This window comes from Catharus ustulatus, chromosome 22, assembly GCF_009819885.2.
Source record: "Catharus ustulatus isolate bCatUst1 chromosome 22, bCatUst1.pri.v2, whole genome shotgun sequence".
Classification (NCBI taxonomy): Eukaryota; Metazoa; Chordata; class Aves; order Passeriformes; family Turdidae; genus Catharus; species Catharus ustulatus.
This window is the reverse complement of record NC_046242.1, coordinates 10667650-10694662: the sequence shown is the minus strand read 5'-3', so window position 1 is coordinate 10694662 and position 27013 is coordinate 10667650. Positions and strand designations below refer to the sequence as shown.

The 27013-nt window shown below is 47.4% G+C and overlaps 1 protein-coding gene across 9 annotated transcripts in view; it reads right to left on the bottom strand.

Annotated features, from left to right (window-relative positions):
- The window catches only part of TSPOAP1 (TSPO associated protein 1), a 53994-nt gene extending 29360 nt beyond the window's left edge, over positions 1-24634 (bottom strand). For 5 of the 9 annotated variants that reach the window (XM_033077971.2, XM_033077972.2, XM_033077973.2 and 2 more), the window contains exons 1-11: positions 18451-18538; positions 17973-18077; positions 17376-17426; positions 14614-14634; positions 11229-11412; positions 10704-10930; positions 7072-7181; positions 5193-5302; positions 2972-3784; positions 2340-2491; positions 305-871 (exon numbers count right to left, since the gene is read on the bottom strand). In XM_033077971.2, coding sequence (XP_032933862.1) covers positions 305-871; positions 2340-2491; positions 2972-3784; positions 5193-5302; positions 7072-7181; positions 10704-10930; positions 11229-11412; positions 14614-14634; positions 17376-17426; positions 17973-18074 — 2337 coding nt within the window. In that variant the 5' untranslated portion in view covers positions 18075-18077; positions 18451-18538. Of the gene's footprint in view, positions 1-304; positions 872-2339; positions 2492-2971; positions 3785-5192; positions 5303-7071; positions 7182-10703; positions 10931-11228; positions 11413-14613; positions 14635-17375; positions 17427-17972; positions 18078-18450; positions 18574-19285; positions 19376-20046; positions 20131-20939; positions 21048-24462; positions 24486-24592 lie in introns of those variants that run through there. The other 4 variants (XM_033077975.2, XM_033077976.2, XM_042779898.1 and 1 more) reach the window with 4 other exon arrangements.
- Between the last annotated feature and the right edge of the window lie 2379 nt (positions 24635-27013).

Here is a 27013-nt window from a genome sequence, read left to right as displayed (position 1 = left end):
AGATAGGGAGCACAGCAATGCCAGACTAACATGGGAACATTCTTTTAACCTTTCAACTCTGCAAATTCTTCCTTTCCTCACTCTGTTCCTCATCTGCCAGCAAACAGAATCAAGAGGTGGGCTGCATCTTCCAAGTACCCAACAGCATCCAAAACTCCCTGACAATTTGCCACAGCTAGATGATGACCAAGAGACAACACTGCATCACAGAAAGGTGCTCAGAGACCTCTTGTCCCACTCCCCAAAAAGGATCTATTGCCCTTCCCTGCACACCTGGCACTGGGCAGGAGATGCAAGCACTTACCTGCACTTCTGTCCCTTCACCTGGCTGTTGCAATCCCAGCTCCTGCAAAGGGCCAGGCTCCGTGCCCTGCCCTGGGAGCACTGTGCCAGCCTGCTGGGGAGGCACACTCAGGCATTTCTTGTCTCCCACAGTGTCCGACCCCTGTGGGGAAGTGCCTGGAGCCAAGGAAGCACTAGGGGAGGGGAGGTGCAGTGGGGAAGAGGCTTTCTCTGTCAGGGGCCGTGCTGAGCCAACAGGGATGGAGGAGGGATCAGCCAATTTGGCATCTGAGCTCTCAGCAGGAATTTTCTGTTGGATCAGGAGCGCAGATGTGTGCTGTGGGCTGTGAGCAGGCAGCGAGGCCCTGGTGCTTCCCCGGGGCAGTCTGAAGGGGACAGCGGTGCACACAGGGGAAGTGCAGTGGGAAGATTGCAGCAGGACCGAGGAAATCTGGGCTGGAACCGAATCCACGGACTCCCCGTACTGAGACATCGTCCTCACAGAAACCTCATGGCACACCTGGAACATCTGAAGCTGGGACAAGTCCACCAGGACACTCCCAGCTGTTGGAGAAGTAACTTCTATCACCTGTAAGCGAAAGAACAGGAAAGAGTTATTTACTGTGCTCAGCCCTTCTGAGTAAACAATTCCCAAACAAAAGTTAAGACAGAACCCAAAGCTCTGGAGAGCAGCAGTGAAGAATTCCCACCCTTCTGCACAGTACCTGGGAAGAATGAACAGTTAAAAAGAAATTTGAGAAACTGAATAATCCACAAAATATGAATATATTCACTCCTACTCCAGATTTAACTCTCTTTGTTTACTAGGCTTTAAAAAGCTTTTCCCTTTTTTAGGCCACTCTTCCAACTACCTTCCCAGACTCCACCTTTTTTTCACCTTTGAAGAGGAAAAAGCATTTCCATGAAAAAGAGCAATTATCCAACACAGTATCATTATTTTTTTGCACTGTGCTCTTTCAAACAACATCGTGTATGCACAAGACCATAGGACATTTTTAATACAGAATGTCCTTGGATGTTCTGTATCAGTAACAGTACTGAACCCTGAGGTGTTTGTATGTTAAAACCATGGAATGGTTTGGGTTGGAAGAGACCTTAAAATACATCTCATTCCAGCCCTGTCATGGACAGGGACACCTTCCACTTGGAGCACCCCTGGCTGCTTCAAGCCTTGTCCAACCTGGCCTTGGACACTGCCAGGGCTGGGGCAGCCACAGTTTCTCTGGACAATCTGTATCAAGGGCTCCCCACCCTCACAGGGAACAATTTTTTCCAGCTATCCCATCTACCCTGCCCTCTGGCAGTGAGAAGGCATTCCATGTCCTGTCCCTCCGTTCCTCATCCAAAGTCCCTCCCCAGCTCTCCTGAAGCCCCTTTAGGCCTTGGAAGGGGCTCTGAGCTCTCCCTGGAGGCTTGGTTTCTCTCTTCTCTTTTCCAGGTGAGCACCCTCAGCTCTGCCAGTCTGGTTCCAGAGCAGAGGGGCTCCAGCCTTCAAGCATCTCCATGGCCTCCTCTGGACTCTCTCCAGCAGCTCCATATCCCTCTGATGTTGGGGGACCCAGAGCTGGAGGCAGGTCTGCAGGTGGGGTCTCACCTAAGCATGGCAGAGGCACAGATTCCCCCCCAACCCTTCTGCCCATGCTGTGGGGATGCCAAGTTCATGCTGGATCACTACACCTCACTCCTCACATTTGAGAGAGAGAGCCCCAGGTGGTGGCTGTGTACCTGTTCTTGTGCTCTGCCCACACCCTAGGGACTCGCTGTTTGCCAAAGGATCAGGCCCAGTGCCTGGGATGAGCAGAGGAGGCTGTTTTGCTGCTGGAGGGTCCTGCTCCAGGAGAACCTCCAAAACCCGGACAGATATCTTTTGTGGTGCGCATCACACAGCCCAAGCAATGACCCTTCTCCGATGTCACTCCTTTTCAGGACTGTCACTGCCTCCTCAGGACACCTTCCTGGATCCAACTTTCCATGTCCTAAGGTCTGACACTTCATGCTACCCCTGCAGCAGCCCCAGCCCTTTGCACAGCCAGTACCTTTTGTCCATCCGCGTACACGGCATATCCAGTGACCCGGACCCCGTTGGAAGATCCCTCAGCATCAATGGTAACAGGTAACCAGCTGATAACCAGGATACCTGGAGAGGGACCAGCTTCTACCTGGACATCCAAAGGAGCATCAGGTGTGCCTGTGAGAGACCAAACACAATTTCCTCTTGCTTATCTGGCTACAGCATAAAGTTCAATCCTCGTTAGAATCAAAGAGCAAACTCCCAACCAGACTTGATCCTGCAGAACTGAACTACAGGCCAGTCCTGGGAAATGACAGACAGAACCAGGGAAAATAAGATGCTCTTGTTCTGTGAAAGCTTTAATGCACAGAAAACAGAACTTTGCAAAAGTAGCTGAGGCCAAGATACAGCAACCCTTGGAGCAAAGCCATGGCCAAACATCTCCTCCCTGCCCAACCAGCACAGAGGATGCCTTCCCGAGCAAATGAAAGCAAAAGAATAATCAAATTTTAAAATAAAGGAAGAAAAACATTAAGACAAAAAAGTGCAGCACGTCAGGCTTCAGGGACCTAATCAACCTTGCTTCCCTTTGCCCCATGGCTTCCCAGCAAAAAGCCAGCTGAGCACAGCCTCTCCATGTGCAGAGGCCTGCAGTACCTGCTAGAGGGGTAGTGAAGTGTATCATGGCTGAGTCCTGCTCCTGCCCCTTGGGTGCCTCTTCCCAAGGACTTTTCATGGGCCGGGCCTCCAGCTTGGCCACATACTGAGTGCTGGGCTGCAGGTTGTGGAAGGTGTACCAATACACGCCTGGCTTGGTCACATCACACTCCTGCCCATTGAGATACACCCCATGGCTGTAGTTGCTGTTGCAGGGAAGCCACGTGACCTCTGCTGATGTGGCTGTGACACTTATGACTTTCAGCATTGTGGGTGCCATGCCAAAATCCTGCCCCACAAAGAAAGTGCAGCGCAGTTTATCAGATCTGCCGTGCTCCGTCACCGTCTGCACGGACACGCGGTAAGCCCTGCGGTGTAAATCCAGCTTTTCTATCACTGCTTTGGTCTGAAGGCCACTTTTCACGTTCTGACGTAGCTCTTCATCCACATAGATGTTGTAACTTTGTATGTCTGGGCATCCAGCTGGCAAAAGAGGTGGTTCCCAGCCTACAACTATGCTTCTGGCAAGCTGCTTGATAAGAGTCAGTCTTCTTGGGTAAGGCACTGATGTGTGACTAACGGGTTCCTCCTGATCTCCTTCTCTGCTGGCCAATGGACTGATGCTACCCTCTTCAATGGAGAGCTCACTCTTATCTCCACTGCTGGTGCTTGCACTGACCAAACTTTTTTCCTGGTATGAGCTATGGGTGAGATCATTCAGCTCCGGAGGCAGAAACATCATGAGGTCATCATCTGAAACTCGCTCAACAAAATTGGAGGGGACCAGCCCTCGCCGGCCATCCATCAGCTCCCCTAAACAAAAAACAGGACACCTGTTACCATTGATCCTGCCATTGAGCCTTCCAGCTCAGCTGTGAGGACTATGGGACAACATCTATGCCAGGGTACAAACTACTCTGCAGTCAGAAGTGGAAAAAACCTCAGGGAGGCTATTCCTAGCAATGTTTCCTGATTTCCCAGGGCTTCCCTTTTAGGTCCAAATGGATACAGTGAGGAAACTCTCTGCTCAACATATTTCAGAGCCAACTAAGTAAAAAGTTGGGTTGTATGATCAGCTAAAGGCTTTCTCCTTCTTCATTATCCCATTCTTCCTCATCACAGCTCTTTCACTAACTTCTTTAGCCTTCCCGAACTATGCAGATGGATGATTTTACATCTTCTCCCAGCCATACAGTTTTGGGGTTGGAAGTACTTCCTCAAGAAAGTCCACCTTTCCAGCTCTGTATATATTCTGGTCTTCCTTTTTGCTCCCTCCTTTCTTAAGTTAACTCCTGTACTAAAGGCGTCCCAAAAAGACTTGTGGGGACAACAGATACACAGCACCTGGTCTGCACAGACCCATCAAACCATGGATGAACAGCACATATGGACTGCACTGCCCTCCCCCTTCCAAACTCTACCTACAGCAAATCGACTGAAAGCAGGGAAAGTAGAAAAGGTTAGTAAGAAATAACCTTTTAAACAATAAACAAACAAACAAGTGATAAGCTCGGAAATAGAAAGAAAGAAAAATGAGGCAGAGCAGTCACAGAGCAAGCAGTGCAACACATGCATTTGTCTCAGCTCTTGCAAAGCACCTCAGGAAATCAGGAGGCATTATCCCCTAAGGAAGTGGCTCCACAAAGAAACCTCAGCACAAATTTACAACCCACAAATCTTGGTTTTAATTCCATCCACCTCTTAGTCAACCAGGATCATGTTTGCAAAGGCATCAAAATAGAAACACTGTGTGACACCAGCAAGGGTCATAACTGTAGTCTGGATTCGTTGCTGTATCGCCCCTCTGCCAAAAGAGCAGGAGGCAATGGAGCCCATAATCTGCTGCAGTTCCCAGTTCACTACAGGCACTGGAAGGAGGGAAACAGCCCATCTGCAGAAGGGGCTGAACATGTTCCTCCCCATGGTGAGGGAGGAACCATATGGGGGTTGAAACCATCAGGGATGAAATCTGGAACTTGCTGAACATAGCAGCAAAATTTCTACTGAAATCACTAGATAAGGATTTCATAGCTTAGACTTAATTTAATCATAACATAAATAAAGCCATTTCCAATAGGATCTGCTCGTCCTTCTAACAAACTGACTTCAGGCAGAAACCCTTTATCTTGAGGTTTCAAGATTTACTAAATTTCCCTCATTTTCTGGAGAGAGATCAACTCTCCACAGCATTTCAGTCACATTTCATTTTACTAAAACACACCTTCAAAGAAGCCATCTTCATCCATCTCTCCATAGATGTAAATATATTCTCCAGCAGTCAGCGGAAGCTCTGCCTCTGGATTTTCATTAGGTCCATCAAAAGGATTGTAGCTGAAATATTTACAATTGGAAAACTTAATTTGCACAGGAACCATCCCAGCAAAACATTACAACTGTGATGTTGACAAGCTTTCAATTCATTGGGAACGCATCCACTTCGGCAAGCAGCAAATTCCACAAAGGTCAAGACTGTATATTTCATAACAGATAATTTCTGAAGAGCACAAGAGATGTCTTGTGACATCCAAAGGAACAGGGATATGAGGATGCTGAAGGGACTAGAGCATCTCTCTGAGGACAGGCTGAGGTAGCTGGGCCTATTCAGCCTGGAGAGGAGTCAACAGAATAGAGGATTTTGTCAATACACAGGTATATTTAGTGTGGGTGTCAAGAGGAGGGGGCCAGATGCTTTCCACAGCAACAGAAAAAGGGGTGGTGGGCACAAACAAACAGGAAATTCCACCTGAGGCAAAACTTCTTTGAGGTTGAGCAAGCTCTGAAGGAGGTTGCACAGAGAGGTTGTGGTGTCTCCTCCTGCTCTAACTCCACATTTTAAAGAGCACTCCAAAAACTTCACCAACAAGAAAATTAGAAATACATTGGTGAGATGGCTTGAATGCCAGGCAGTTTTAACCTGTCTACCCAGGAATCCTAGAACTATCAGAAGGTCTAATTTCACAGGAAAATGCCTCATGAAAAACCTTTATCTTTACAAACACCTACTGCCAATTCCTGCTCTTTACCCCTTAAAAAGGATTTCATCATGCTAAAGCAATATTTACCTCTCTGTGATCTGACTGAGACTTTATGGGCCCAAGACTGACATGAAGACACAGATCACATCTGATGTGCTCACAAGCACAGAATCATCCCCATTCTCTTCCTCCCAGTTCCCAGAGGAAAGGCTGAAGGATAGGTAATACACTGAACCGTAGTGACTTAGGCTTGATCATGATGGCTCAGTGAAGGCTAACAATTATCCAAAAAATCTGGCCTTATTTTTTTTTTGTCCGTTAAAAATTACCAGAAGCATTTTGGCCAAAAATTTCAGGAATTCTAAGCTGAAATTTTCTTAATTGTTGGAATAAGATTTCTTGAAGAAAACTTCTTGTACTATTCTGAAAAAAATAGGCAATTCAATGAATATGTCAGGTTGAACTAATTTTCAACAGAGAACAGTGTTCAAAGTTTCACACAGTGCTGTTCACTAAACAGCTACTGAGCTTAATGTGCTTTTACTGAACTAAGCCTGGATTGCGCAGGAAGCACCCGGTCTCAAATCATTCCATCATGGAATGGTTTGAGTTGGAAGGGACCATAAAGCTCATCTCATTCCACTCCCCACCATGGGCAGGGACACCTTCCACCACTCCAGGTTGCTCCAAGCTCCATCCAGCCTGGCCTTGGGCACTGCTAGGGATCCAGGGCCAGCCACAGCTTCTCTGGGCACCCTGTGCCAGGGCCTCCCTACCCTCACAGGGAAGGATTTCTTCCCAGTATCCCATCTAGCCCTGCCCTGTGGCAGTGGGAAGTCATTCCCTTGTCCTGTCACTCCAGGTCTTTGTCCCAAGTCTCTCTCCAGCTCTCCTGGAGCCCTTCAGGCACTGGAAGGAGCACTATGGCCTCCCCAGAGCCTTGTCTTCTTCAAGTTAGGCACCCCCTGCTCTCCCAGCATGAAAATTCCATGGAGAAATATAACAAAAAGTCTATTCTACTATTATCCACTCCTAATGGTGGTGAATCCAAGAGAAGATTGTGAAGTAGGGAACTGTGGATAACCTGTGTAACTTCACAGAACACAAGCAATGACCACTCAGTACCTGTATCGAGCCAAGAACACCTGGAGCTTTGCAGGGCCTTGGTTGCCTGGCTCTGGTATGAGGGAGATGCTGTCAACATCCAGTTCTTCCATTTCACTTGCAGTGTCCACCTAAAAATGTTAAAGATAAGGATCTAAGTAAAGGAACACTCAGAGTGTTTGTACATAGTGAACACATCCTCTAAACTCATGGCTGGTGTCAGTCTGGCTCCTGGACTAAGGACCATCTCTAAGAATGACTATCTAGTGAAGAGGCAGTAATAAGAGACAACAGCCCCAAATTGGAGCTTCAGGGCTTCCAGTCAGATATCAGCAAAAACTCCTTGCCCAGGTGGGTGATACAGCCTTGGGAACAGTTCCCAAGAGCTGGGATGTGAGGAATGGATTTGTAAAGGATTCTCAAAACCGGCCTGAAAGCTCACACAGTCTTGTACATCTGTATACAAACTCTGAGATAAGGTGTGCTGACTTAGAAAGGCCAGGGAATAGAGAAGACATTGTTGAGAGGGAGAGATTGAACTAGAAACAAGTTTCAAATTATGGCCTTCCAAAAAGACCAGATATTTTGGAGAATTAGAAGTGTGAAAGATGTATTGTGGCAAGACCACGTGGGGTAAAATAATAGGTGATTGGTACTAGAAGTATTAGCACCATTGTCTGGCAAAAGCTAATAGGCTGAAAAACACTTATAAGGTATTGCAACCAGGAAATAACTTGGCTTCTCATAGAATGGTGTAGAGCTTCACATCTCTTATGTTTCACCCTTCAATGAGACTGATAATGGAATAAAATCTTTTAAAACTGCTCTCAGTTGCCTCATCACTGTAGAGCTGGGATTTTCCAACACTAGGGGATCTCCATTCTGAAGAAGCTGTAGCCTGAAATCAGCAAAGCCATGGCTACACTGATTTAGAGCTGATGACAGTCCCATAGGAGCAGGAGATTGGACTAGAGGCTCTGGAGAGCTCTTCCACCCCACATATCCATAATTCAGTATGTTGATTTCTTGCTACCTCTACATAGTAGCTGTGCCAGCGTGCAACACAGATGTCAACCTGAACAAAGGAACTCTGTTGGATGTTGGGGTCTTTAATTGCTTCTGTCCTCTCCAGCACCTGTACATTTTCTGTAGGATGTCTGTGTACTTTAGCCAGAGCTTTGATTGGAACTTTTGGTTCTAGCTGGCTCTGCTAACAGCACATACTGAATGAAATGCAAGAACCAGGGCAGGAAGTCCCCATTCCTGTAACAATCTCTCCCTTTCTAGTCAGCAACTCCTTCTGCACTTCCTAAGCTGAAGGTTGCACCCTCAAGGCATTTGGTGCCTACTGGCAAAGCAATTTTGAGAAATTTCTCTCAGCTGTTTTGATCCTGGTGAAATTCTGGGATTTTATATCCAGTGGCAATGGGCTGTATAATGCAACCCTTCTTCTTGAGGCAATGTACCCCCTGGGGTTTGTCTGAACTTGTGCCAGTGAACCAAATCAAGCTGCCTTTTTAAAGCATACCTCAAGGAAAACGTATTTTTGATGAAGATCCACTGCAGGCACCAGAACACAAAGTACAGTAATTTCATGAATACAAGCCGCACCAATTTGACTAAGATTTTGCTCCTAAACCGGAAATGCGGCCAATACTCAGGAGAGGCTAATATGTGAATAATTTTCTGACATTTACAACCTCAGAAGTGCCAGCCAGAGTGCCCAGCAGAGCTGCTGCAAAGCCGGCATTCTGCGATTGTTACAAATTGCTACTCTGTTGCACTGCGGGTGGAGCCTGGCTGCCTGCAAGCAGCACGGGGGGCGGGGAGAGAGGCAGGAGAGCTCCCTCCTTTCCTCCTCTGCCGCAGCCTGGGGGAGAGACGGGGGGGCCCCACGCCGCCATGGTCGCGGCTCGGGGAGGAGGCAGGGGCCCCGTGCCGCCATGGCCGCGGCCCGGGGAGGAGGGGGGGACCTGGGCCGCCACTGCCGCGGCTCTGGGAGGCGGCGGGGGCCCCAGGCCACCACTGCCGCGGCTCTGGGAGGCGGCGGGGGCTCCGTCCCCGCCCGCCACCGCGGGAGCGGGGGGTGCTCTGTCCCTGCCTGCCACCACAGGGCAGCGCTGGGCCGTGGTGACCGAGCCCAGTGGCAGCGGCGGCTGGCCCCCAGTGGCCCCGCCAAGCGGCAGCGCCAGGCTGGGCTACCTGGCCCCGTCGGCAGCCCCTAGCGGGCTGAGCCTGCACAGCCCGAGCCGAGCCAGTAGACCCCGCCCTGCCGCCGTTCTGTTACTATTTGGCAACTTTGTTGCACGCGGGTCCTTGCTGCGAACGACAGAGCGGCTTATATTCAGGTGCGGCTTATTTATGGACAAAAAACGGAATATTTGCCAACACCTAGAGATGCGGCTTATACTCAGTGCGGCTTGTATTCGTGAATTTACTGTATGTTTTTTCAATACATGAAGAGCCAGAGCCAATTTCAGGAAGAGTTCAGAGCATCTTTTCAAGGTACTGTACTCCTTGTAATGCAATCCTGCCCTGTGTCCTTGGAGAACAAACACCTGTAACACCCAAATGAAGGGGCTTAGCCTGGAATGTTCCCAAAATTAAGTGCTGTGAAAGCCAAGCACTCCAGGCATTAGCTCTTTTCCAAGGGCCCCACACTGATCTCTGCAGGCATCTATCTCTCCAGGGAGGCATGGTGGCTTCCAAGCTTTCTCTTGAACTAAAATGCATTTTCCCTGCTATAGAATTGCTAACAGTTCCACACGTGGTCCTCCCCAGATGTGACCTTCACTTTGGCTCTGAACATGGCACTTCCCTGAGCTCTTACACAGTGGGAGGCTCTGCCTGGCACTGATGCTCCTGGCACTGGGCACCTCAGCATTTCAGTGGCTTTAGTGCTCAGGAAACCCCAAAAGAGCAAAAGATGCCCCTCAGGCCACCACACCTGGCTCTGCTCACAGCACTGCTCTGCCCTAAATTGTCCCCTCAAGTGATGCATAGGAGAGAACATCAACCCCTGCTCAAGTGAACCCCACAACACCCACAAAAGGACTCCTTGGGAGAAGAAGCAACAACCACTGAGGAGATCTTGGTGACACAAACATGTAAAGCCTATTAGCTCCATCCTTCTTAGGAAAAACTTGGCATCTTCTCATGGTTTCTATCACCAAGTAATATCTTAGTAATTAAAAACACCAGACAAGAAGTTTGAGTTCCACACTCACAGCTCAAGGCCAAAATAGTCTGGACAGTTTCTCCCCATGCTAAAAATTCCAGTTTGTAGCCTTTATGTGTTTAAGTGGCAGTTGAGATGCCACAAGGAAGCTTAGCAAGAGCTATCTCATACATCCCATCCCACTCCTCCAAGCTCCCTGGCAGTGTTTAACCAGCTGTTTCCTTCATGGAGCACAGCAATATATTCAAATGAGCATTACAGACATGGCATCCAAGGTAATTTCAGTATTTTCCTACAGTTTTTCTCTTGTTTATCCCATTTTCTTCAGGTAGCCAGAAGGGAATGAATGCAACCTTACTGGTGAATGCATGTGACCTTACTGGGGAATGAATGCAACTTTACTGGTGCCCTCAGCAATGCATTTACTCCCTTCTGTCTGGAAAGCACAGGCAGAACAGGGGACTTCCATACTGACCTCTGGAGTTGGGCAGGATTTTGGGCTGTTCTGCATGGATTCAGATTTTGAAGAGCTGGACTGAGACTCCCCTTTCTTGGATTGTTTCTGAGCACTGGTGGGAGCAGTTGGGGAGCCCATGGTGGTGTCTGGTCCCTGCTGTGACAGCTCCAGCTTGTCATTCTCTTCATTGTGAACCTGAACCTTCTTTGTGCTCTGATGGGGGAGCAACCCAGGAACAGTTGACTCTGCAATAAAATCAGCTGTCCATTAGTTACAGCCACAGACAGGATACAGAATCAGCAACCAGCATCCCAGGGAGAAGCCCAAGTCTCTACAAACGTGCCTTGTTCAACAGACCGGACACCTGAGCTCTCCCTGGCCACAGAAATGCCAAGTTCCCTTTACAAAATGAACAAAAACGAACCCTATTTACAATGGACACAGACATGTCAAACTTTCACTAAACATGTGCATTATCCCCTTAATATAAACATAAATATCAACTCATTTGTCAAAGCCCTCTCAGGCATGTCCAGCAATTACCCTTCTCCCAGTGGGGCTGTGGGGCGGAGCTGCACAGAGCAAGGGGCAGCTCTGAAGTCACCAGAGTGGAGGTGAGAAGGTCGATTTTTCCTGTTTGAAGCCGGAATTGTTGGAGTTCTTGAGACAGGAGGCTGAACTGCTCTGTTTGACTGCGACACTGGTCTTCCAGATCCTTCACCCGGGCCTGCCAGGAGAGAACAAGGTGAGGAATAAACCCCTGTCAAAACACTGAGGTTCCAAACAGGATTTGCGTTTGCTGCATCTTTTCCCAGACTCCAAGGAGCTAAAAGATGCTTTTAAATACCCTGCCTAGGAACAGTCATTGGAAACTGGCAGCCTCACACCTCTACTTATCTTAGAAAAGCTGAAGCTCATCATCTTTGAGGAAGCTGGCTACAAACTCCATTAAGACTTATACCTAAAATTCTGGGTTTGAACTTCAATATCCTCTCTCAGCCCTGCACAAGACCAGACAAGATAAGTCACAGATAAATAAGCCTAAAAAGATTCAAAGGCTTTGCATGGTTTTTTGAGCATTAAAATCATGTCTCCAAAAGGAACTGATCTTCCAATTTTGTCAATCACTCCAGAGCTCCAGAAAGCTCCCAAGATTTAACCTGACCTCCCCACCATTCCACACAGGACTGCCAACTGTCCCTCTGGACCTTGGCTCCCTCAGGCACTAGGAAGAGCCGAGGGCACACAGATCCATGTTGCAGAACTCCCCTTGATGTGTGGAAGCCCACAGACTTTCCCCATGGTCCTACAGGGATGATTTACTCCAGGCAAATGCATGCTGAGGACAAGAAAGCTACACCTCAGAAAGATGAGATGCCAAGGAGCCTGGGAAACACCATGGAGAGGGAAGGACACATTCCTGCTAGAGGACCCATTTGTATTCCCATATTCTCTTTTTACCATCTCTAGAAGTTCCTCTGACACAACATTGCTGATTCCTGACTGTCTTTACACATCCCCACATTCCCCCAGGTATCAGATCAATTCCCAGGTGATTGCACCTGTTCCTTTCCCTCCTCTCACTGTTTCTTGTAGGTAAGATGCACCAAAACAGATGACTGCACAGCACTCTTCAAAATTTTCCATTCTACAAAACTTATTTGAAGATTTTCTCCATACAACTGAAAAAATAAACAGCGCCTTGAAATAATATGTGAGACAGAAAGTCTGAGTTTTAAGCAGCTCTAAAAATAACATTTCTGACCTGGAGAAAGCTCTCTCTGTGGTCTCAGAGTAACACAAAACCTTTGTAGCTACTCCCTAAGGATTTGGGGGGGTTCATGTATTTTTATTTGACTGTGACATACCTGTTTTAGGCATTTCAATTTGTTATCTGTTACCTCCACACGTCCAAGGTACTCTCATGCTCTAAGGAAAGCCTGGTGAAGTCTCTCAAGTTTGGCAAGAACTGTCTCTGAATTGAATTCAGATGCCAGGACTAACTTCCAGAAGTGTCTGTGTTATCCACTTGTTCAGAGTCAGCTCCTTGTTTACTAAGTCTCAGTGCACAGGACTCCTCTGCCATTATGAGTGTTTGAATTTACTTACAATTTGGATTTTTCACATAAAGACTTCTTCCCTACAACATTACATCTAACAGAGAAAAGAAACCCTCAACAACTATTCAGTTGCACTGGAACAAAGGAGGGCTTCCTCAAGTCAATATCATCCCTGATCCCACCCTGGAACGGAGCCTACAATAGACAAGTACAGAATGACTGCAGGACCAGAGGAGGATTTCCTGTCTTCTCTGGAGATATGAGCCAGCAGATGCATCTGGATATTGTGTTTGATAGTATCATAATAGTATAGCTCATCCTGTAAATTTATAAACTACAGTTTAAATCCATTCACACTGCCAGCCAAGCCAATAGCCTGGATAATTCACAGTTTAATCTAAAATACCTTAATTAGTCAGGTGTCTTCACAGTCTGTTATTCCAAACATACAAGCATGCCTTAAGTACTACTGCCATATCATACGTAAGGTGTACTTCTAGCAGCTATTTGCAGGGGACCACAGACAGCTGGGAAGCAGCAGGTTTCCAGGGCAGTGCTGGGAAGCAGGAGGATTAGGAAGAGGAGGCCCAAGGATGTGGTCAGAAGGTTCAGGGACCAGCAGGAATCAAGCTCCAGACACAGAGAAGACTTCTATGTCAGTGCCCAACTCAAAACGGGGAGAAAGAGGAGTCTCCCACAACAGGGACTGGACTTCCAGAAGAGGCTGCAAGAGCAGGAGCAGAGCTTAGTAGGGTCAGTTTAACCACCAGTTCAGGAACTGATTCTCCACACCCAACCACCACCAGCTCAGCCCCATCCTCTAAGCCACTCTCATTCTTGGCTGGTCTGTTCAACTTCTCCAGTTCATGCTCTCCTTTCAGATGTCCTTTATTCTCTTTCTCCATATCTACTGCTACGCAGTTTTGAGATCAGAGAATCCCTATTTTTCTAGAAGGGAATTCTACAGGTGTGCAGTCCAAGCTCTTGATAAAACCAGGGCTGATGTCAAAGGAATTAAAAGAACATCCACAACTCCACATCAATGTGGTTGCAGCTTCTACAGGATGTGAGCCAATAAAGTCATTTCCTTGAGAGTTCCCACCACTCTACTGCTTCTTTGATCAACTTGGAGCCGAGATTTTTTTTTAAATCCCCTACCTCTAACCTGGCACCTCCTATACCAGCAGGGAATTCTGAGCCCATCACCAGGCATGTTTAGTCCCTGCTCTGTCTTCTCCATGTGCCTTTGCACAGTCAGTGACACCTGCATTTTATATCCTCATTCTTCCTGAGATATCTGCCAAATTGGAAGGTTTTAAAGAAGTTTTCTGTAAGCTACAAACCCCAGTACTTCTATACCAGCCTTCTTTCCAAACCTCCTATGAAAAGGCCAGCCAGCACAGCTCCCAGGCTGGAACATCATTAGTTACCACCTCTTCTGGGAAAACTATTATCCACAACCTCTGCTTCCCATCTTTCACTCAATTACAAAGCCAGCAGGACCCGTCTTCTTCTCCACAACACTCATTTGCAGTGGTGTCACCACTGCCTTTGGGCTTTGAAGGAAACACTTCACTCTTAGACTGCAAAGACACTTAAATGTGGAGAAGGAGCACAGCTGGACCATTCTAAAAAATCTGCAAGTGCCAAAAAAACTAAGCTCCTAATTCTAATTGGTCAAGAAAGCAAGGCACTTAAAGGGAAAAGCAGTTGCTCCATCATAGTGAGAGCTCCTTTAATTACATTTATTTCTTAGCAGCAACACTCTTGCAATCTTTTCCAGAGTATAGTTAAAACAAGAATATCAAGCAACTGTCAAAGTCAGAACAGAGGGAAACATGTCCTGTTTGACAGCATTAGAGCAGTACCTGCATGCAATCCAAAGTACTCTGGGAGCAAGAAGAAAAGCAAAAAGAGATATCAAACCACATCAGGAGTTATACTACAACACTCTGCCAAAGATAACCCAACCCTCAGTCTGAATTAAATTGCTTTCTCACCAAATTACAGTGACTGCCTTGTTCCATACTGAGATTCTCACCTCATTCCCAGAAGCATCTGCTTGCCAAACAAAGGCTAAATCCTACACACCACTGCATGAATAAGATAACCAGGCACTTTTTGAGGGCCTCCAAATCATAGCGTGCTTTTAGATAAAGGGCAATATGCTTAGAGTGGTTGCTAAATTTCAAGCCCTGTTTTCCCAGCACATTGCACCCATTCAAAAATTAATGGAATGGACATTTTGTGCCCAGACCTTTCCCCAGGTCTAAGATCATAGAGTTCTGGGAATCAAAACACAGCTCAGAACCTGGTTGTGACAGGATCTTAAGCAGCTGACAGCCTGCTCAGTCCTGCATCCTGCTCCTGGGTCAGGGAAAACATGCAAAGTTGAGCTCTGATCCCCTCATTTCCGAACAAAACTGGATTCCTGGAAGGAGGCTGTCTCCTTTTGTATCTATGCAGTACCAAAGTCAGTTCAAATCTTACTCTCCACATCCCTGTCACTGCCTTATCTCAGAACTACAGAACTGAGGCTGAAGGAGATCACCTGGAGCACTGGGATCACCTGATCCAAGCCCTTAGCTCAGACCAGGATTGGCTGCCGAGAGCTCTGAACATCTCCAAGGAGAGAGACTCCGCTTATGACAATCATGGTACGGAACTCTTCAAACAGGAAAATGGACTAAAGTAATTCTTCATTAATATCACATCAAAAAGCAATTCAAGCACATGTAAAAAAGACAATACATAGACACATAGCACAGGCATTGTAATGGCACACACTGATGCTCTGGAATGAGTTAAGTACAGTAATTTCCTGTGTATAAGGTGCACCCTTTTGACTAAAATTTTGGTCCAAACCCAGAAGTGTGCCTTATACTCCAGTGCACCTTATACTTGTGAAATTACTGTAATTTAAATGATTAGTGCTCTGCATTAAACTGGCTTTTAATGACAGTTTCTCTTTCTTTGCTCTACTTTATAAAATACAGGGCCAGGTTGAACTGGCCTCTAACAAACCCGGCCTAGTGGAACGTGTCCCTGCCTACAGCAGGAGGTGGAACTGGATGAACTTTAAGGTCCCTTCCAACCCAAATCATTCGATGATTCTGTGATCTCTGTACCAGTAACATGAAAGCAAGAATATTTAACTGATAAGGCCCTTGCAGAAGAACATTACCCTCAAACACAGAACAAGAGCACTTTCTCTCTCTTTCTTCCTTTGCACAGGAAGATGTCTGGTTACAACCTAAGCAGCTTCTCCAACCCTTCATTGAGTTAGTTCAGAAAATGTTTGGCAAACATCACAGAAACATCAAATCCCAGAACAGTTTGGACTGGAAGGGACCTTAAAGCTTACCTTGTTCCATGGGCAGGGACACTTTTCACTAGACCAGGCTGCTCCAATGGTCTTGAAACAGAAACACAGCAACCCTTCCTCCCCATAAAGGTTGTTCAGAACCCAGCTAAACACCAGCTGATGTAGAGCAGCACCTGTATCAGCTGATCCCATCTGTGCAGCCAAATACAGAGGTCCCCAAAGGGATGTGGCAAGGGCACAAGACGGCACAAGACGTAATGTCACATCTCCCAATACTCACCCAGCCTTGCAACATTTCCATCCTGTTCAGGAGGAGCCCAGCACCCTTGGGCTCTACAGCTCAGCACTGGTCAGGCCCCATCCAAATTTAATGTTATTTGCACTCATGGAGCAATCTCCTTCATCAAGGACACTTCCCATCTGCATCAACAGTCCTGGGCTCCCAAGACCCACAGAACTGCACAGCAGTAGGCACAGGGAGCTCACTTGTGACAGCCCTGACTGTGAACACAGGAGACAGGACCATGGCCCCAAGAGACCTCACTGTTTGGGGGTACAGTAAGACCTGCTCATCTTAGATGTTTCAGTGCTCAGAAAACTCCGAGAGAGCAGAAGATCCTCCCCTTACTACCACACCCAACTCTCTGGCAGTCACTAAATTGCCACATCAAGTTCCAGGGTTTGGTGCTGTGGCTTTGCAGCTCCAAGAATCCAGCGTTTTCTCCACAGTCACCCTGACAGACCCTGAGCTGATGCCAATCAACCCCAAAGCAGTGCACAGCACATCTGCCAGCCTGCACCCATACACTGTCAGTCACAAGCCAAAGAACATTCCCTGTCTGCATGTCAGAGCAAATGGGACAAGGAAAATACCTCAAGCTTTACCACTCCTTATGCTCAGGTTTTCTTATTTTTATCTAAAAATTTTTTCTTATTTTTCCCTAATAAAACAAATAGAGCATACATACACAAGAGAAATTTTAAATCCCATGGACACAAGTATTCTCCTTTCACATGATTCTGAAAAATGGAACAGGCATATCTGAGTTTAATTACTAAATGCACCCCAAAAAGAGTTTTTAGGCATGATCTGAATGAAGTAACCATTCTAAGGATTGAGTAGGTCAGCATATAATTCCCAAAACTTTGACCCAAATACTATTTTCACTGCAGCAACATGTTGCATTTGATCAAGGCACTGCAACATTTTGCACAAAAATCAACAAAACCCAAGGCATCCAAACTGGTACTACAAACAAAAGATACAAAATCTGCAGTAATCCCTCCTGTTTCTTTCTGTCTTACCTCTAGAAGCTGTACTGCTCCCTCATGTTCCCTTCTTGCCTCTGCCTGTGCCTAAGGAAAAATAAGGAAGGGAGGAAATCACAAAGCATCCAACCTGAGTTCACTTCTACTGCCATCCTACCTTGATAGTCCCTTGCAGACTGGAGCATGGGCCTGATGAGGAACAGCTGAGGGAGCTGGAAAAGTCCCTGGCATAGACTGCTCAGTGCAGTGGTCAAGTCACCACCTCTGGGGCAGTTTAACAGCTGTGTAGATGTGGCTCTTGGGGACACGGGTCAGTGGTGGCTTTGCAGTACTGGGGAAATGGATGGACTCGATCTTGAAGGGCTTTTCCAACCTTCATGATTCCATGATTTTATGATTTAAACCACTGTACAGTCTGGAGACATCTCTGGGCTCTGGACATACAGCAGTGAGAGGTCAGAACTGACATTCACAAGCAAAGCCTTCACTTTGCTCAGGTACCAGAGTTCACCTGGACTCAGATACTCTTAACCTATAAACTCACATCTACCTAGTCCATGCACACCTCCAAAGGAAACAAGGTGCAGGAGTCCATTCAGAGAGCAAAACACCTTCTTGCCACACCCCACATACCTGCTGCAAGCGCCGGACCTCCTCCTGCTTCTCCTGCAGGACTAGCAGTGCTTCCTTGTGCTCCACTTCCAGCTGCTGCCTCCGCTCAGCCACATTTCTCATGTGCTGCAGGACAAGGCACACACAGCTGAGGGGGTCACACTACTGAAACCCTGTCCTGTGTTCTACCAATGCCACAAAGCCAAAACAGGGTCTGTATTTCACGTCATCATTGCACAAAGTAAGAAATTCCCATCACAAGGCAGAGCAACATTGTGATAGTCACCTTATTTCCCACCCAAATGCCTGAAGCAGCCTTTCCAAAGCACCTCTGTCCACTTTGGAAAGCCATGTTCCAGGACCCTGCAGAAGCAGAATTCCAGTGGAAGCACAGAAACAAAACAATGGTCAAAAATGGCAAACAGACAACCAGTATCATTCAAAGGCACTCAAAGGCAGGTGTTTGGACAGTCCTTCCAGCCACGTGGATTCTACTGACCTTCAGCACCTGCTCTAGATTCTCCAGCTTGGTTTGAAGTCCTTGATTCGTCTGAATTACTGAATCCCGTTCCTTAGTCACTAAAACAACCTGCAGTTTCAGGTCAGCATTCTCAGATTCAACCTGTAGAGAAAAGATTTTCAGTAAGCACAAGCAGCCATAGGTGTTCCTTGTAAAAAAAACAACAGAGAGCAGTTTATTTCTGTGCTTTCTGCTGGCAATGATACCAAAATCAGGAGCCTCTTCTCCCTCAGGTTTTCACTTAAAAAAAATAAATGAGCATTTCTATCAGGCCTCAATGTGTAACACTTTATTTGCACACTGTTTCTCTCCCTAGATTCATCTCCCCTCCCCTTTTGCAAGGAGAAAGAGACTGGGATAGGAACAGGCTACATAATGAAGAGAGAAAAAAACAAGCACAAGGACAGTAAACATTTTTTATCCTACATGGTAGGATTAAACACAGAGAAAAGGACAGAAAATTCAGCAGCCTGCCGAAATCATCTTTGCCTCCTCCACTTGCCACAAGGAATTTTTGGTTCTAGGGCACACTATGGCTTGATGACTACCAGCAATGCAAGCAAACACTTCCATTTACAGTTAACTACGCAGTTATTAAATATGTAGGAAGCCTTATGCATGGTGGCAAATTGACACATGGGGCTGACAAATGACTTTCTAACTCCTGTGCATTATTCTCTGTCCAGAAAAGCAGCTGGGAACAGAAGATCAGCATACAACCATTACTGAGCTGGAAAATTGAGAACAGCATGTTCTTCTCAGCAGAGCTTTGTAGAAGCCAATGATGCCAGCCTGTCAAAGACATTGCTTTTACCTGTCCTGCCCACCCAGCCTTCTCGTTCAGCTGCAAGTTCTCTTCGGCCAGTCGTGCATTTTCATTCTGCACCTCCTGCAGCTGGATCTCCTGTCCAGAAAGAGCAGGAATTACACTAAGGTCCTTTGTCTAACTCCCCTAGATTATCCTGCAGAGCAGCTGCACTGCTCCTGTTTCCTGATAGTGCAGGATGCTGGTGGGATGCTGCTCAATGGCAGGGAAGCAACAGTGAGCAACATTGCTCCAACAGAACCCAGACGATGAGGTTGGACCTGTATGACCTTTAAGGTCTCTTCCAATCCAAACCAATCTGTGATCTCATGAGCAAGCAAAGCAGAAACAGAAGGGAGAAACCTAGATGTTCTGCTATGAGCTGCAAAACGTCCATGGAATCAAAGAGGATTTCAGCCAACAAGAAGCACAAGAAAATGGCAGTGGAATGGTGTTATTACCATTTCGATACCTGTCTGGAGTGCCTGTGAAAATGGTTAAGTATCTCCCCAAATTAGCAAATGCCATGGAATTTCATCCAGTGATTTGTGTAGCTGTATTCACACCACAGCTAGCTGAAAGACTAAGAAGACTAAGAAACAATCTCAGCCTTAAGGGCTGGTGCCCCAAATTTGTGATACTGTTCAAATAAACAGAAACACTCCTGATTCTCTATTAAGATGCACTGAAGAGAACCCAAGAGAGGCACGCAACAACTCAGCTCCTCTTCTCCCATTATGCTTATAACAGTAGGCAACAAGAATACTTACTAGTTCTTTGCATCGCTTATGCTTTTTCCTCACTTCATGCTCAAGGTTTTCACATTTTTTGCGCTTTTTCTTGAGTTCAACTTCCTGCAGGAAACAAGCAGAAGTAGATCAGCAAGCGCACACTTACAATGCACATCAAATTCAAGTCCAGCCTCTCAGACCCAGTGCTACATTAGTTACTTTTTATTTTCTTATGAAAAGCTCTTTGTGACAAAGTTAAACAATGTAGAAACCAAGGGAGATTTTTCTGAAAGTTAGGAAAATAAAAAAAAAATAAAACAACTATTCCTCTCTTCCCCAAGCCTTCAGTCGGGAAACAGTTCTGCTTCCACATGCATGGACTGTTCCTACTTATACAGTAGAGAGGACAAGGTGTGGGGGACAAAACAACAGAGCTGCATAAAATTTTCATCTTTAAACACCAGCTGTGCTATTTTAGCTTCTATTCTAGTTCCAGTGACAACTAACAGAGCACAAACATCCTCTTGATCTCACTACTCACTAGCGCTCAGATCAACAGGAGCTGCTAAACCTCCCTGTGCACTGTCTTAATTGCTGGATTAATTTACAAGGGATATATTCCTCATCCACATCTGTCCCTAGTTCAAGAAAGTCTAAACCAAACACAGCACTGAACCTACTGGCATGTTTCCCCCTCATTTGAGTGTGACATATTCCCCTGACAGCCCAGCTCCTGGAGCTGCTGCCCAGCAACACTGCAGGCAGATGGTCTGGGTTTTTCTACTGATACCCCACGCTTCCCGCTTTTGCAGAGCAACTGCACCTAAAAACACTTCAGTCCCCAAAATCTCTACCTGGATTGCACATGTGAAGCCCCCAACAAAAACAAGAAAGTAGCACACTCCTTCCCCCAGACCAGGGTCACAGCTCACCAGCTGCTGTATCTGTTTGCTGCTCTCCTGATTTGTTACTGGATTTTTGGGAGGAAAATTTTCATGTTCTTCAGAGGCAGGTCCCAGTGGTTGTAAACCTGGTTCCACCTGAAAGCAGAAGAGATGCCAGAGAGCTCAGGGACATCCTGAGACTATAGAGCATGCTAATGGAAAAGGGACTTTCTTGGCAGTACCACCCAGGAGAGCAGTGCTCCACAAGGAACTTCTGATCTCTGAGTTGCATCATTTGACATGGAGAAAGCCAGACACCTCACCAGGGATCTGTGGTGGGAATCTCCTGGAACCTACTGCCAACCAGCCCAGCTTGACTGAAGCACCTTCGAGGAACAGTGGGCTCCTGGAAGCTCTCAGATCCAAGCTCCCATTTGTGCCTCACCTAATGACTCAATGAGAGGCAGCAGCAACACCTTTCATGGCCCTCCCCAAGGCGACACAGAGAGGAAAAGGGAGAACACAGCCCACAAAGGGCAGAAATAAATGAAGATGTAAAAATCTAAGGGCAGGGAAGAGCAGACAAACACTGCCAAAAAATGCAGAATCTCACCTCTGCAGGTAGCTGGGAAGGGTTGAAATGGCACCAGTGCCACTGGCACCATGCCACCAAACCACATGAAAGGAGACACTTTCTATAAACATTTGTAAACAAGTTTCTAACAAAACGCCTTTTCATTTGGGTCACAAATAATCAATCCTCTGAATTTTTGCTCTCAGTTGATACTTGACATTGCCCAGAATAAGCCCTGACAGCAGGGCAAGGACTGAGACACACAAAAGAAAAAGGGTCTTGATATGGTTTTGAACATTAACTGTAAAGTTATTTTTGATAAACAGATTTTAGGGACAGATCTTAAGGATCATCAAAGCAAACTTGTACCATGAGGAAGCAGCAGGACTTTCTGGTTCCATCTCAGTCTTAGTCTTCAGCTGACTTCTCCTCATTTCAATCTGAACACCTTCAGTGCTGAGGGATCCATGGGATGAGGTCTGAGCTCTCTGTATAGCCAGTCATTAGGGGAGTGTCTAAGCACTACACCTAGGATGTGATTTTTAACCTATTTTTGGCTTGAAAGACATAGATTTTATCTACATCTATACTCATGGTTCTTCTACTGAAAGCCTGAGAGCTCCAAAAGCTCACACGCAAGTCCAGGCTACCATGGATTTTTCATTCTTTCCTAAAAAAAAATTCTGAAATCACCTCCCATGTGAACCTCGTTCCCTATCATCCATGGAATAAGGTTCATTGCAGAGTCCAACCAACAGCCTGAGCATTGATCAGCACGTGGAAATCTTGGGATCCTCCACCCAACCCACAGCACCTCAAGGGTCCCAGTAGTGCTTGGAAGCTTTCAGGTCTGCTGTGACAGGGATGGGGACTCCAAACCTCCATGGGCAGCCCCTGCCAAGGCCTGACTACCCTTTCCATGGGGAAATTCCTCCTGATGTCCACTCTGAGCCTCCTCTGGCCCAGCCTGAGGCTGTTCCCTCTCCTCCTGTCCCTGTTCCCTGGGAGCAGAGCCCGACCCCCCCGGCTGTCCCCTCCTGTCAGAGACTTGTGCAGAGCCACAAGGTCCCCCCTGAGCCTCCTTTTCTCCAGGTTGAGCCCCTTTCCCAGCTCCCTCAGCTGCTCCTGGGGCTCCAGCCCAAGATGCTTCATGGTACAGGGTTCAGCCAAGGGACTGGCAACAGCCTCCTCCCTTCACTAGTGCTGTCAGATTTAGCCTTGCTGACTTATTTGTCAGCCAGAAAATCTTCTATGTGAGGATAGACTCTTCCGAGTCAAAGAAACAAAGTACATGCATGAGAAAAAACATTTTGCCTGACAGAAACTGCAGGATGACCTGGAAATCAAAGTATGGAAGGGTCATTCAAGGAAGGTAAGGGCATGGCAGAGGGAAAAATAAATCTGTGTATCCCTCTTCATCATAGTAGAATTTGTGGTGGTGGGGGGAAACAGGAGTTGAAATCTCAAACTATGAAGAACAAGCCTGAGAACCTCTCTGAAACTGAACTGTTTATAAGAACTGGAAGCCAAGAAAATAAATAGTAACAAACCACCAAGACTGTGTAATACTCACTCCAAGGTTCAAAACCCTTTTTGGGATGAACTGAACCCCTCATTTCAGCAGGAACTGAATCAATACATGCAGCAAGTCACTCCTCCAACACTGCCTTAACACAAAATACCTGGAAGATGGCAAATGCCATGCTTTAAGAATATTCCAGCATTTTAAACGTATTCCACTCAACGTCTATGGAAAGACTAGTACATCTGACACCAGTTCTGGGCAAACTGATAGAAATTGCACAAAAAGCAAATAATTTTTAAAAACCATCAGGGGAAACACATTCACAGATTTGTAAAGAGTTTTTTTAAGATGTCATCAAGTAAGTGGGCGAGGGAGACCCAGTAGGAACCTGCTTGAGCACTCAGGAGACATTCAGCTGCAGTCCTTCAACAAGTGTCTGCAGGCACTGAGCCACCACGGGGTGAGGGGAGCATTTTCTCTTGGGCAAATATTCAGTAAACATGAGAGGGCTGGAAAAGAGGGAACACAAACTCTGCTCTGTAAGTACTGATGTAGCAGAGACAAACAGTGATGAGGGCCTCGTGACACTGAGTGACCACAGAGACTAATGATGGTTTAATAAAGAGTGCTTAGACAAAGATCTTTTGGGAAAGGGAGAGAAAACTTCACTATGCTATCTTATAAATCAATGCCACAGCGTTCAGGATGCTGCTGCACTCTGCTTCCCAACACAAAATTTACAGAGAAACACACAAACGAGAGAGACAAAGATGATGAATGCTGAATAATGGAAGAGGGTGGAAAGAAAGGAAGGAAGGAAAGAAAGAAAGGAGAGGAAGGAAAGGAAGGAAAGGAAGGAAGGAAGGAAGGAAGGAAGGAAGGAAGGAAGGAAGGAAGGAAGGAAGGAAGGAAGGAAGGAAGGAAGGAAGGAAGGAAGGAAGGAAGGAAGGAATGGAGGGAGGGAAGGAATGGAGGGAGGGAGAAAGAGAGAAAGAGAGAAAGAGAGAAAGAAAGAAAGAAGAAAGAAAGAAAGAAAGAAAGAAAGAAAGAAAGAAAGAAAGAAAGAAAGAGAAAGAAAGAAAGAAAGAAAATAAGAAACCCCAAAACTAACAAGAAAAAAGGCTGAAAGAGAGTGGTTTATAAATCCAGGAGTGACTTGGAATAGACAGACAAGGAATGAATATTCAATGCATCCGCTGTAAGAGCCGGCGGGCAATAAATGAGAGCAGCTGGCGGGGACGTGAGGGGAAGATGCGCAGCCAGATCTCCCACCAGAGGATGTGAGATTCTATCACACTGAAAATAAGGAAAAAACCGGCAGAGCCCGCAGGAACCAAATCGGATCGGAGACCCCTGACCCGCCGGCTCGGGGGCCGCGGCCCGGCCCCGCGGAGGCCCCGGCCCGACCGGCGGCGCTCGGCGAACCCGCTCCCCAGCGGGGCCTCGGGGCCGGCGGCGCAGCTCGGCCTTACCTGGCAGCGGCGCGGCACGGCGCGGCACGGCACGGCACGGCACGGCACGGCACGGCACCGTCCGAAGCCCCGCGGCACCCTTGGCCAGCCCCGGCCCAGCGCAGCCCTAGCAGAGCCTGGCCGGCCTTACCTGGAGGCTGCGCGGGCCGCGGCGGGGGCGGCGCCCTGAGGCGGCCCCGGATCTGCCCCCCCGCCCCGGCCCCGGGCTGAACCACTGCGGGCGGAGGGAATGGCGGGGGTCCGGCCGCACCGGGCGAGGGCAGATTCTGCCCCTTTGTTCTGGTGACACCCTCTGGAACTGCCTCCAGATTGGGGGCCCCGATGCTGGACCGAGTCCAGAGGAGGACCCGGAGCTACTCCAGGGCTGGAGCCCTTCTGCTGGTAGAGCTGGGGATGCTCATCTGGAGAGAAGGCTCCAGGAAGAGCTCAGAGCCCCTTCTAAGGCATAAAGGGGCTCCAGGAGAGCTAGAGAGGGACTGGGGACAAGGATGGAGGGACAGGACATACAGGGAATGGCTTCCCACTGCCAGAGGGCAGGGATGGATGGGATGTTGGGCAGGAATTCCTGGCTGTGAGGGTGGGCAGGCCCTGGCACAGGGTGCCCAGAGAAACTGTGGCTGCCCCTGGATCCCTGGAAGTGTCCAAGGCCAGGTTGGACAGGGCTTAGAGCAGCCTGGGATAATGGAAGGTATCCCTGCCCATGGCAGGGAGTGGGATGAGATACACTTCTAAGATCCTTCCAATCCAAACCATTCCTTGATTCTATAAAGAAGAAACCTTACCTGGTTTCCTAGGCAGAAAAATACAGCACAGGAGCCCTGTGCTAGGGAAACGAGCAGGAGTGGGGTCCTGGCATGGCTCAGTGTCCCTGTGCTGGTGTGGGCTGCCCAGCATCATCCATGTCCCTCCTCACCCTGAGACTTGGTGCTAGAATCCATCTCTTTGGAAACCAGCACTGTGTCTATTTGCAGTGGATGTGAACCACAGCCCACGCCTCCAAGTGAAGTTCCCTAAAAACAGCAATTAACTGAGAAATTAAATACCCAGATTTTCTGATCACTGACCCACTTGTCTCACCTCCCTGCAAGCTCTCCCTCCCAGTGCTGGGTCTCCCAAGGCCTTCCTTCAGTCGGAGTTGCAACCTTTGAGGCAGGAACTTGTTGGTCCCAGACATGCAGCAGCATTGGGTATGGCACTGCCTGAGCTCATTTTGGAGGAACGCAAACATTCCTTGAAATTCTTGAGCGCAATCTGCCTCTGGAGCCGCAGCACCTCTTGCTGGGATTCCCGCAGCAGGCGGTCAAACTCGATGATGTTCAGGCAGCGAGGGTCATCCTGTGGGAAACCAACCATGGCACCATGGCACTGACAGGCTCCAAAAGGTGAAACATGTCATGTTTAACATGCAAACTCCAAAAGAGGAGGGGCTGGGAAAACCAGGCAGTGTGGCACACATGCATGGCTGATTCCTGGGTCTCCAAAGCCTCCAAAACTCGCTTTACATCCTGATGCAAATACATTATTCCTTGTGAAGATAAAACCCAGCCTGTAATGTTTGTGCAGCTCTCCCAGGGCTTTTCCAAGCATGGGCCATCTCAGCATATGCCAGCAGAGAGCGTGGCAGGATAATGTCATTTCACAGCCCAGCCAAACCAGAGCTCTCGCTGCTTTCTTTACTCCTTGGTACAGGTGCTGACAAGCACTGGGCTTTGAGAGGTTGCAGGAATGAATAACATCTGGGATTTGGTCAGTTCTTCCTCAGGATAATATTTGGTTTCCTAGCATTCTTGATTTCTCCCCTCTCAAGACATTATGTATGATGGACACCTATCTATAGCACAAGGGGGTCACTCCCATCCGCACATGACCCAAACACAGCAGCTTTTGAAGGAAACCAGCACAATCTGACTCTCACAAAACCAGGGAGAAGGTTTCCAGATTTCAGGAAGCTGAAGAAATATATCCTGCATGTCTATACATACAAAATCAGGTTATGAAAACCTGTCTTTGAAAATCTGCTCCTGGAGGAGAAATTATTCATTCCCCTGGAAAGCTCCTAAGCCGCAGAATTCAAGATATAATTGGTATCCAGGACAAATTTAATCTGCTTCCCTGTTTGCTTCTTATTTGCCCTAAAAATAGTGCATGCTTTATAAATACAGTTTGTGGAGAGAACCATGGTTACTCTCACACTGCAAGGGGGAAACTGAGGTAGCATTGATGGGAATTGATTATAGATTCAAAAACTGAGCAGCTGGGCCCCCTCTGTGCCAGATCTGTGTTCAGGCTATCAGGGTAGTAGTTCTTTAAACAAAATTGGCTGGGGCCATGTATAAGATCTCCCTTCCCCCACCACAAAAAGGCAGCTATTCCCAACAGACAGCCTCTGGAGCCTGGAGGAACAAGGGAGTAGAAAAAAAGCTCAGTCATCCCCTCAGTTTCTATTATACCCATCCCCTGCAGCTGTTCCCCCAGTCCTCGCTTAAAAGAATCCATGCTGCAAGAAATTGTAGCCTGGATTTAGCTGGAGCCGGGGTTTGGTTGGAAGCAG